At 38.4% G+C, this 12,499-nt stretch overlaps 1 protein-coding gene across 1 annotated transcript in view; it reads left to right on the forward strand.

The window, feature by feature from the left end:
• LOC110163799 (disintegrin and metalloproteinase domain-containing protein 12-like) overlaps positions 1 to 12,499 on the forward strand; it is a 333,462-nt gene that overhangs the window by 291,000 nt on the left and 29,963 nt on the right. Inside the window, exons 16-17 of the mRNA XM_055149921.1 lie at positions 57 to 255; positions 4,662 to 4,739. Coding sequence (XP_055005896.1) covers positions 57 to 255; positions 4,662 to 4,739 — 277 coding nt within the window. The remainder of the gene's footprint in view (positions 1 to 56; positions 256 to 4,661; positions 4,740 to 12,499) is intronic.

The raw sequence follows: 12,499 nt of genomic DNA on the forward strand, positions 1-12,499 counted from the left end.
GCAGTTTAAATAAAGAACTATCACTAATATTTCTCCTGTGTTTTCTGTGTCCTCAGTGATGCCAAATGTGGTAAGATCCAGTGTCAGGGCGGAGCGAACCGGCCCGTCATCGGGACAAACGCCGTTTCCATAGAGACGAACATCCCGCAGCAGGAGGGAGGGCGGATCCTGTGCAGAGGGACTCACGTTTATCTGGGAGACGACATGCCCGACCCCGGACTGGTGCTCACCGGGACCAAGTGCGGCAACGGCATGGTGAGAAATCAGTCCAGAAAACACGCTGAAAATTCAAACTAAAAGGTGCATTGTGTAACTTTTCTGCTTGACTCCATGCTGTTTTTCTTGAAATGTTCTACAGTATGGCATTTAATTTAACTGTTTCCATGGAGACAAGCAGGTCACATCTCCAGGCGAAGTTACAGGTCAGATCTGTGGAGAAGAGGGGCCGTTCACAGTAAGAGTGCAGGTCTTTGCGGTAGTTTGGAGAAATAAAAAAACACCTTTAAATGAATCAATATGAGATAGACGGATGTGTTTAATGCCATACTGTGGAGCATCCCAAGCAAAGGAATAGCATCACCATGGAGACAAGCAAATGGCGGAACCTGCACCTGAAAAATTACACAGTGTGTCTTTATTTATAGTCACGATACGCAAAAACATGATTTTGACACTCAGGAAAAGAGTCAGTAGGAGATACCCATTCGACAAAACAATAATAATAATATGCATAATTTATAGACTTTTAGACAAAGAGAAAATAGAAATATAATTTTAACACAAAACTAGCAGCTTTCTTAATAGTATAATCTTGTCTTATACTGGTTCTATTTTGGCTATTATGAAATTTACAATGCAGTTTGCCAATTTAAGATGCGTTCACACTGCACACACCACATGAAAACTGGGTCTTAACTTAACCCAGAACTAAACTTGAATCAGACCAGGACTAAACCAGGACTAGAACAGGGCTAAACCAAGTCTACACTTAACCAGGCTGGTGTCACCTAGTGCCTGTGCTCAGTTTCATTTCTCTCCAGCGACTAGGTCAGGAATCAGAATACACTAGATCAGGCATGTGCAAACTACGGCCCGTGGGCCAAATGCGGCCCTCGGACAAATTTTTCTTGGCCCTCAGGCTTCCAGGTGACTTGCCCCAAATGACCTTACATCAATTATAAATTTACTTTTTACTGCAAGTTTTCTGAAAATCAACTTTGATAAAGCGAATATTTAATATTTAGTGTTTGGTTTTGAGGATCTTAGCACGAATAAAGACTGATGGCTCATTCTAACGTGTTAAACCTGCACATATTTAAATTATTCACTGTACTGAGCACCAGTCTATGGCCCTCGATCGGCCCTCTGCTTCATCTGTGTTTAGATATGTGGCCCTTGAAAAAAGTTTGGACCCCCCTGCACTAGATGGTTTACAAGAACCTCAGGAAGTTGTAGACCGCGCACCGACCAATCAGTGAAGAGCTGAACCAACCCGAGCTGTGATTGCAGACTGCAAACGCTATCCTCCTTTGGACTTCCTTTGTCAAATACAAATTTCGCATTTTTTTATTGCACCTTTAACAAGTTCATCTTTCAGAAACGACATTGATTGTTGACAGACATGTTCACTCTCTGCTTTGTTTGCTGTTGTTTTGGCAATTACTTGGACACCACTGATTACATACGTCACGACCAAATAGCAGCGATTGGTTAAGATAAAATAAAAAATAAACATTACCTGCCAACAGTCGAGCGAATGAATCCTAATGCCATATGCCGATACTCTACACTGGGACTAAACCACGAAAAATGGAACCAAACCAGGACCAAACCAGGACCAGTATAGTCATGCTCCCAGTCTCTGTGCAGGTCTTTAGTGTCTGAGAATTTCTGAGCTCTTTAACCATAGAGTTACTTTACAGTGTGGTTACAGGTTACATAAAACCAGTTGCTTTCTTACTTAAAATAGATTACCAGCCGTCTTAAATAGTTCCTGCTAATCTTGTGGTATACCATTTATATAACTGGCTCTCCCTGCTATTAACTTGGATATATCAAAGGCAATTTCCATTAAGATGTCAGTAATTGGACATAAATTCAGATTTTTTTATTTAAAGTTAATGTTATTGAAAGGACAAAACTATAAAGACCCAATTTATTCCCATGATTCTGCGATAAATTTGTCTTGTCCCAGTGCAGAAATATTGTAAAAGTCATCAAATTATTAAGCGTTTTATTGTCTGGTGATGGCAAAACTCTGCTGTTTCAGTCTTTAAATCTTGTCAGTATAAACCTTCCTTGCTTACTCTTCATAAATGTAAACATATTGTCATTTAGGGCCTTCAGAATCTCCCGTATAAACTTGACAGTTCTGCTTTTTAACACTGTCTTGAGCAGATTGGTGGCACTGGTCGGTTTAAGTGGCACTAAAGTTTGATTTAATGAACACAACGCGGTTTCTCACGTGTAATTGTCCTTTTTTATCACTTCCTGTCTCCACTTTTGGATAAATAGTTGAAATGCCAAGGATTTATGGGACTGCATCACCTTCAGTGCTATTATAAAACAGTGAAAACCAAGTGAGAATAAACTAAAACAACAACAGATGCAGAAGAGGAATGGAGAGTCTGATGAGCGCTGACACTTTTGGAAGCATATTTTTGGGTGTATCTTTAAAGTCATTTCACAAGTTCATTCTCTCACGCTCACAGCATTGTTAAGACACGGTTTTACTCTGTATGAAATGTTGTTCTGTCAGCTTTTATCAATCACTCCAGTGGTACAGTTTGCCCAAGTATAAAATGACTCTAGACCAGGGTTAAACCAGGACTAGACCAAGACCAAACCAAGTCCGAAACCAGGACAAATGTGAACAGATCCTAGTTGAAATCATTTTGTGCATATGTTGTTTTAATAGCATTGTCTACTGTAGTGCAAACTAGGTCAATTTGCCATTTCAAGTACTACGTGACATCACACAAGACTGCCCTGATTACAGACAGAGGTTTAACCAGTGTGAGAACCTGTTAGACCAGACCTGGACATTGTATAGCTCCCAGTGTTGGGAGTAACGTGTTATGTAAGTAACAAATGACTGTAATGCATTGCTTGTTGCTGTAACGCAAATGTCCGTCACAATGCTTTTTTAACCTGGATTGAAGTGGAGGGTTTCTTGTTTTTATACATAACATACATACAAATTTGCTAAAATCACCGCGATGTCAGCAGCGGTGACACGCCATCATTACGGTTCCAAATGTCGGGATGGGCTCAGAGGTGCACCCACGTAGACCGTCGGGTGACCACGGTAGAACGGACCGGCGCAGAGCTTCGCGGTCCATGAGGTTAAGCGCAGCTGACGCCCGATCGCACTTTGTGGACACCCTGCTCCACGGGCTCAGGGTTCTGTCAGGGGCGGTCCTAGTTTCCAAGTCCTAGTCCAAGATTAGTCCTGGTTTAGACCTGGTTTAAACCTGATTTAGTCCTGGTTTAGACCTGATTTAGTCCTGGTTTAAACCTGATTTAGTCCTGGTTTAGACCTGATTTAGTCCTGGTTTAGCCCTGGTTTAGATCTGATTTAGTCCCAGTTTAGTCCTGGTTTAGACCTGATTTAGTCCTGGTTTAGTCCTGGTTTAGATCTGATTTAGTCCTGGTTTAGTCCTGGTTTAAACCTGATTTAGTCCTGGTTTAGACCTGATTTAGTCCTGGTTTAGCCCTGGTTTAGATCTGATTTAGTCCCAGTTTAGTCCTGGTTTAGACCTGATTTAGTCCTGGTTTAGTCCTGGTTTAGATCTGATTTAGTCCCAGTTTAGTCCTGGTTTAAACCTGATTTTAGTCCTGGTTTAGCCCTGGTTTAGATCTGATTTAGTCCCAGTTTAGTCCTGGTTTAGACCTCATTTAGTCCTGGTTTAGTCCTGGTTTAGATCTGATTTAGTCCTGGTTTAGTCCTGGTTTAGACCTGATTTAGTCCTGGTTTAGCCCTGGTTTAGATCTGATTTAGTCCCAGTTTAGTCCTGGTTTAGACCTGATTTAGTCCTGGTTTAGATCTGATTTTGTCCCAGTTTAGTCCTGGTTTAGTCCTGGTTTAGATCTGATTTAGTCCCATTTTAGTCCTGGTTTAGACCTGGTTTAACCCTGGTTTAGTCCTGGTTTACTCCTGGTTCATCCTCCTAGTTCAATCCTGGTTTGGTCCTGGTTCATTCCTCCTGGTTCAGAATTGAGTTCAGCGTTTTGGCCCAGCCTTCCACAATATTTTCTCGTCTGACCCCTGTGTCAGATCACTGTTCTTAAACCTCCAGACTCCACCCCTCCTCTTCTTTTTCTCTTCTTTAGTCCTGCAGGTACTGCCCAGTGTAGCAGCTTTATTTACAGTGTGGTTGTGGGCGGAGTTTAGGCGTTTAGTCCCACTTTCATGAATGGAAACAAATTGAAAAGCGGATTAGTTTCTGTACTGACCTGGTGGGGGCGCTCTGTAAAATATTTGAGATTTTAAACAAACTTGTGCCATACAGTTTGGTGTAAAGAAAGTATTATCCTCAAGTAACTTCTAACTTTTGTATAACCTGGCAGACATTTTCATATAGGTCTTTTATTTGCAAATTTAGTTTTATGTTCTATACTTTTTGTCGTTATATCATTGTTTGTTTTGGTTTCTCTTGTAGATGTGTCTGAATCGTCAGTGCCAAAACGTGAGCGTGTTTGGAGTTCATCAGTGTGCCTCCAAGTGCAGCGGGCGAGGGGTGAGTTATACACATACTTTTAAATTAATATATTACTTTTAAAGATACACTGTGTAACTTTTCTGGTGGAGAGTCTGCCATCCGTTTGAAGGAGATTTAACCGCTTTGTCAAGACAGTATGACATAAAATTTATCTATCTTGGATCTATTCAGTCGTAGCTGTTTTAAATGTGTGCTTGCCTCTGCACAGATCTGACCTGTAACTTGGTCTGGTGTCATCATACTATGGAACATTTCAGGCAATAACATTTCCGTGGAGACAAATATAAAGCAGATCCTCCCCCAGAAAAGCACTGTTGTAAACATTGTAAACATTGTATAAAAATGTAAAAAGGTGGCATACTTTTTTTTTTTTTTTTTTTCAGTTTTGAACCATATTTCATGACTGAATTATACTTCAAAATCTAGGCCATTCTTCCAGATCGTGGAAGAAAAAACATGCTTTATTTTAGTCCGTTGTTTCTGAAAGATTGGGTCTTTGGTCTGGGAGATTTTAATTTTTTTGGGGTCGCCTTGTCACGATCTGCATGTAAGTCTGCAATACACATGCACATACGTCTCCATGCACCCCCACTCCAAAGTTTTTCTTCAGCCAAACCAATTTTCTGTGGGAAACAGTGATTATTGTTTTTTCCTTGTTTAAAAACTGGTTACCATATTTTTTGGACTATAAGGTGCACTTAAAATCCTTAAAAAATTTTCTGTAGTAAAATCATCAAAAATGTGCGTATCTCTTACTGAAAACTGATTTTCACACATATTTCACTGAGTCATGTTCTTTAGTCAAAAAGAAGCTGAACCACATCAGCGCACAAGGAGCGAGCTGTTTTTTTATCGCTTATAGTTTATGCAAATAAACCATGTGGCTTTAAGTTTCATTTCTGTAAAACGTAAACAAATGTGCACAAAGCTGCATTGAACACATTATTTCTCAATGTATATTTGAGTCGTCCTCATAGGAAATAAAAAAAAACCTCAAGTCTCAAGTGTCCGTTTGTTTCGCTTAATGTGCCTCATAATCCGGTGTCCGAAAAATACGGTAATACTAATTGTTCAGAGAGACACGATCACTCAGTCAACAATAAAATATCCTCATTTATGGTCAATAACGGTCACAGATTTATTTTGTGATTTAGGATTAATGTCTTTTGACTTGGGTTGTGAAGATTTGTGACTTTTAAAATATGGGTCCCTAGAAAAAAACTTTGGGAAACACTGTCTTAGTCTATTTTTTGTGTCTATAAAGTTATATAATGTGGCTTTAAGGTATAATTTATTGTCTTGTAGAGAAATGTGTCCTCTGCATTTGCCCCATCCTTTAATGCTACTAGGCCAAGCAGATTTTGAGCTATACTTGTTCAAAACTACCTTAAAAGAGTTTTAAAACACAGTGGAGCACTTTCTGTATGACATCACAAGGTGGAACAGAGCTTTTTTGTCAGTTTGAGAGAAGAACTCAGCCTAAAAGTGCAGGGTTTGTGTGTTAAACATGTGTGAATGAAACAAAACACAACTCCAGGTCGATTTGTGATCAGGAAACAACATTATAACATAGATGAGAAAACAAAATAATATGGTCCCTTTAAATCAAGCACATATGACCAGTTATTTGTTTGCAGTCCAAGTCCAGCTATTGTTATTTACTTCCCTTGTATTCCTCGCCATACGACTCTCATTTTGTTGGTAATACGTCCAGATCCCCGCACGCCTGTTGGGAGCCCATTACACCCCCGAGCTATCAATCATCCTGGCCCCTGCACAGCTCGGCCAATTAGCTGTAACGCTTTCATTTATGTCCCGCCCAAAACCCCATTCATCACTGTCACTCGCGCTTGTCCTTGTCCCAAAATCCTGCTTTAAGGATGTAAAGGCCACATCAGAAGAGAGATACGCGGCTGACGTTGAACAGTGGAGCCAGAAGATTGAATTTTCTCTCAAATGTCAAACGTCGACTCCATACGGGTGGTCTCCTCTGACGTGGGTTATATATGGTACAATGTCTTTGCCATAATTCACAATGGGTTTAAAGGTCCTATATTACACAAAATGGATTCTCGTGAGGTTTAAGTCGTGTTATAAAGCTGTTGCGTCATCAAAAACAGACCTGGAGTTTAGAGATGCGGGTCGGGCGAATGACGTGACGAAAAATTATATTTTAATTAAATTCGGGCGGGTGGCGGATTAACTACTAAAAAAAATAAATAAATAAATAAATGTTAGTATTGTTACCTACATCTGAAAAGACGAGTGTCATTGTCTGTGCTTGTAGTATGAAGTGTACGTCATATCCTTAATTAGCCCATTTGACCTCGTTTTTATGTTCGAAGGTTAAGGTTGTGTCGGGTTATTGATGCCTAAGGTTTACGAGGCACATATTATATGCAGTTTATTTTATTATTTCTAATTTATTTCAGCTGTTTGCCAACACATAAGTGGCTATAGGGCCATTTCGATATCAGTTATATTTTAAAACACGCAGACATTATAGCGTAGACTGCCACTCGGGGTTTTTAAAACTTAAAGAAAGACCGATGGAGTGAGGCTATGACTTTGAAATAACATCGGGCAATGACAGAATGTTCAGAATGTAACAACATCCAACACGAAGGCAAGAAGGTTCAAAAATAACCTAGTCGGAAAACATTGTCAATTAATTAGCTGCGCAAGAAAACCAGGTAAGTTTGGGGTTGTTACGGACAATTCAGAATGCGAACATACACGCTGAGCGAATTTTGGAATGAATGAGCTATAGAGTTTGCATTTTTATCGAGGCTCCTTAGTTTGTTTGCTGTATGATTGTTCTGAAAAACTTCGGTGCAAAATGGACAGCGGGCGGATGATGAGTTTTGTGTCGCGGTTGCGGATGAAAAAATAGCCCAACCGTGCATCTCTACTGGAGTTGTATTTTGTTTCATTCACACGTGTTTGAGGAATCATTTAGTTCAGCCGAGATTGGCAATTCCAGGGCTTAAATCTTTGGAATGATTCTAGTGAAGGTGTGTGGAGTTTAAAAACCCAGCTGAGCGCTCCCTGTATCACCACATGACATCACAAAGTGGATTTTCAAAGAGTGTTTTCTGTTTGAGAGAAGAACTCAGCCTAAATACGCAGGATTTGTGTGTTAAACATGTGTGAATGAAACAAAACACAACTCCAGGTCTGTTTGTGATCAGGAAACATTATAACAGTACAGTAGGACAGAAAATATCGTAATATAGGCCCTTTAAAGCCATAGTATGTAACATTTAGTCAAAAATAGACTAAAATAAAAGCATATTTTTGCATTGAAGATTGTAGGCCCTTCCTGTGGTGGGCTTGCAACTCCATAAACTTGACTTGTTTGATCTCCTCCCCCTTGTCTTCATGGAAATGTTGGTCTTTTGAATATAATCTTCCACACTATGGTAAAAAAATAAAATAAAATAAAAATATTTATCTCCATGTAGAATGTTCCGAAGTGTGGTTTTAACTGTCTATTGGAAACTGTCCAGACTGTCCACACACTGTCCCTTTAAGATGTAGTTCTGATCCAGTTTTAATATATCTGCAGTTTAGGATTAAGTACTCAATTTTGTTACTTAAGTAAAAGTATAGATACAGAGGTAAAAAGTTACTCAAGTAACAGTATCATATGGAAAAATCTACCAAAAGTATTTAAGTCCCTGTTTGAAAAAGTAAAAGGATTTCACATATTTCATTTGTTGTTAATGTGGTGATATTGATTTAAAAATATACATATTTTGGTCAGTACAATACGAATCAATTTCTTATTTTTTCTCATCCATTTTGTGTATTTTTTTTGTTTCCTGAAAGACGAATCTTGAACTCAAAATCTAAAAATCTAACCCATGAAATACTTTTTACTTTTCAGTCCAGTTCAAAAATCTAGTGGAGTAGAAAGTACAGACACCTGCTCTCAAATGTAGTGAAGTAAAAGTAAAAAGTATCTACTGTATAATGTACTTAAGTAAAGTACAGATATTTAAAAATAACTACTTAAGTACGGGATTTTACTAATCTAAAATGTAGTGGAGTAGAAAGTACAGATACCTGATTTGTAATGTAGTGAAGTAAAAGTAAAAAGTATCCACTGTTAAATGTACTTAAGTAAAGTGCAGATACCTCATAAGTCTACTTAAGTACAGTACTTTACTCATTTAAAATGTATTGAAGTAGAAAGTACAAATACCTGCTCTCAAATGTACTGAAGTAAAAGTAAAAATTATCCACTGTTAAATGCACTTAAATAAAGTACAGAAACCTAAAATTCTACTTAAATACAATACTTTACTAATCTAAAATGTAGTGAGGTAGAAAGTACAGACACTTGCTCTGAAAAGTACTGAAGTAAAAGTAAAAAGTATCCACTGTTAAATGTACTTAAGTAAAGTACAGGTACCTAAAAAATCTACTTAAGTACAGTACTTTACTCATCTAAAATGTACAGTAGTGGAGTAGAAAGTACAGACACCTGCTCTCAAATGTAATAAAGTTAAAGTGAAAGTATCCACTGTTAAATGTACTTAAGTAAACTACAGATACCTCAAAATTGTACTTAAGTATTGTATTATTTTACTGCTTCCACTACTGCATCTCTGTTGTTATACTCACCGGATTGCAGACTAAACATATTGTCAACAGTTGCCGGGGAGACAAAACCAAACCGCTCTCATAATTTCCACATTTTACATTTCACGCTTCACAAAACCCAGTTCCTAAAAGCATCTCTCAAACTTCATCTGCATCTCGTAGCACAGAAATGAGATCAAGATGGAGCTAAAGCAAAACTCCCTCACCTGGTCTTTATTACACTACTGGAAACTCCTTTTTTATTCTTCCTTTTCTCTGCAAGACACAGACTGTAAAAAACGTTAAAATGTCTCGGAGCAAATAGAAAAACGTGTGTAGTTTTTCAACAAACACTGCTTCAAACAATGTGGAGATTTAAGTGGTGGAAAGTAAAAGTACATTAAGTATTTTTAGGTCTCTGTACATTTTGACTGTGGATACTTTTTACTTTTATTTCAGTACATTTGAGAGCAGGTGTTTGAAACTTTTACTTCGCTGCATTTTAGATCTGGACTGAAAAGTAAAAAGTACTTTTCTTTATGGTTTGAGAAAGGCTGAGACAAGAACTGGTCCTGGTCTCAGTCCTGGTTCAGTCCTAGTCCTAGTTCAGTCCTGGTCTCAGTCCTGGTTCAGTCCTGGTTCAGTCCTAGTCCTGGTTTCAGTCCTGGTTCAGTCCTGGTTCAGTCCTGGTTCAGTCCTGGTTCAGTCCTGGTCTCAGTCCTGGTTCAGTCCTGGTTCAGTCCTGGTTCAGTCCTGGTTCAGTCCTGGTTCAGTCCTGGTCTCAGTCCTGGTTCAGTCCTGGTTCAGTCCTGGTTCAGTCCTAGTCCTGGTTCAGTCCTGGTTCAGTCCTGGTTCAGTCCTGGTTCAGTCCTGGTTCAGTCCTGGTTCAGTCTCAGTCCTGGTTCAGTCCTGGTTCAGTCCTGGTTCAGTCCTGGTTCAGTCCTGGTTCAGTCCTGGTTCAGTCCTGGTCTCAGTCCTGGTTCAGTCCTGGTTGAGTCCTGGTTCAGTCCTAGTCCTGGTAGTCCTGGTTCAGTCCTAGTCCTGGTTCAGTCCTAGTCCAGGAGTCCTGAGAGTCCAGGAGTCCTGGTGTCTCAGACTGGGACCACTGCTGAATGGTGGGTCTGGGTCTGTGGCTCTGCAGTCAGACCCTTCTGTCTGGCTGTGGGCTCTATGAGGATGGCGCCCCCTGGTGTTAGCAAGTTCACATAGTCACGCAATGTGCGGTGAAATTTGATTGTTTTGGATCTGATTTTCTCAACTTTATTTTTTTTTTTATTTTTTTATCTGAATTTGGAAACTAGATTTTTTTAAAATCTGAATTTCTCAACTTAAATTTCTCAACTTGAATTTCTTTTAATCTGAATTTGGCAACTTGAGTTTTTTTTTTTTTTTTTTTTATCTGAATATCTCAACTTGAATTTCTCTGCTTGAATTTTTTTTTTAATTTAATTTTATTTATTTATTTATTTATTTCTGAATTTGGCAACTTGAGTTTTTTAAAATCTGAATTTCTCAACTTGAATTTCTCAACTTGATTTTTTTTTTATCTGAGTTTGGTAATTTGAGGTTTTTTTTTGTTTGTTTGTTTGTTTGTTTTCTGAATTTCTCAACTTGAATTTTTTTTTATCTGGATTTGGCACCTTGAGTTTTTTATCTGAATTTCTCAACTTGAATTCTGTCAGTCCGAATTAAAGGTGCTAAAACGTAATGTAAAATCATACCCTCCTGTCACATGTTAAAACTTTTTTTTTTACCCCAGTTATTTCTATTTCAACTATTTTTATTCAAGTTATTTCATTCATCATGAAATATTCTAATTCACTTGAGTAACTTAAAATCTGTGAAATTCCTTATCAAAATCACAACATTTGAAGCTTTAACTGTTCTAAAAAATTCAGCAAAATACTTTTTATTCTTAAAGTACATTTTTAAACATGTACTTCAATATTTTACTTAAAGGTGCACTGTGTAACTTTTCGGTTGGGGGTCCGTCACCTGCTTGTTTCCATGGAGATGTCATTACTCCGCCTGAAATGTCCCACAGTGTGACATTAAACAGCTATACTTTACATTTATTCAATTATAAGTGATTTTATTGCTCAAAAATACCTAGAAAAATAACATTCTGACTGTGAGCGGGGGTCGCCTCTCCACAGATCTGACCCGTAACATGGTCTGGTTTGGTCTCCATGAGGATAGAAAGCAGAAAAGAACTGGACGGACCCTCCACCAGTTACACAAGTTGCACAGTGCGCCTTTAAGTAACAAAATTGAGCACTTCCTCCACCGCTGGGAGTTTCGAGCTTCCCGAAGTGCAACATCTGGCAGCGGCTGGGTCTGTTGATTTAATGCGGGAGGAAATTAGCGTAGCAATTATGTGATCTGTTGTTTTTGAATGCATTTATTAAGCTAAGTGCAGGCTCGTTAGTTGGCCGAGCTTCCACTTCTGCATCGTTCACGAGGCAAAGAGTGATTATGAGAGCGCTATCGGTCAAACAAGGAAGTCTATTTAGGTCACGTTTATGTTTATTTTAGCCGAGGAGGGCACATGCGGCTCTTTTGGACTTGAGCTCTGGTGTCTTTCTTACAATACAACAGGGCTGGGCAATTATTTATTTCCATGAGACCAAAATACTTATCTCAATTCTGCATAATATTAATTGTATTATTATGAAAAGCAGAAAATACCCCCAACACTTGAGGACTGGTTTGATACAGTTTTAGAAATTTACAAAATGGAGAAATTGACATACATTCTAAGAGTACAAAGGGACAAATTTTATAAGATTTGGGAAAAATTAATCCAGTTTGTATCCCCCTTTCGGGCTGATTTTGATTGATTTTTTGTAAATGTACCAGGTAATGGGGTATGGATCCCCTGACTCCACCACGCTCACCGAATTTGTTTCTTGAAGGGTTGAAATGTCTGATAAATGCTGTCAAGCAGGCCACCTCACACTGTTGTTAGTTAGTTAGTTTGTTCCCTTTTTTATTTTTATTTTTTATTATTATTATTATTATTTTAATTATTATTATTTTATTTTTTTTTTCACTTTCCGTTTTTGTAAAAAAAAGTTCGAAAAGGACTCTGATCTTTCTGTAATACCACAGACTGTAAAGATGCAAACCTTTTCTAATAAAAACATAAATGAAAAAAAAAGAAAAGCAGAAAATAACATTGTTTTGATGAG

Source organism: Boleophthalmus pectinirostris, unplaced genomic scaffold, assembly GCF_026225935.1.
Source record: "Boleophthalmus pectinirostris isolate CB_2022bp ecotype Guang Dong unplaced genomic scaffold, ASM2622593v1 HiC_scaffold_14, whole genome shotgun sequence".
NCBI classification, from domain to species: Eukaryota; Metazoa; Chordata; class Actinopteri; order Gobiiformes; family Gobiidae; genus Boleophthalmus; species Boleophthalmus pectinirostris.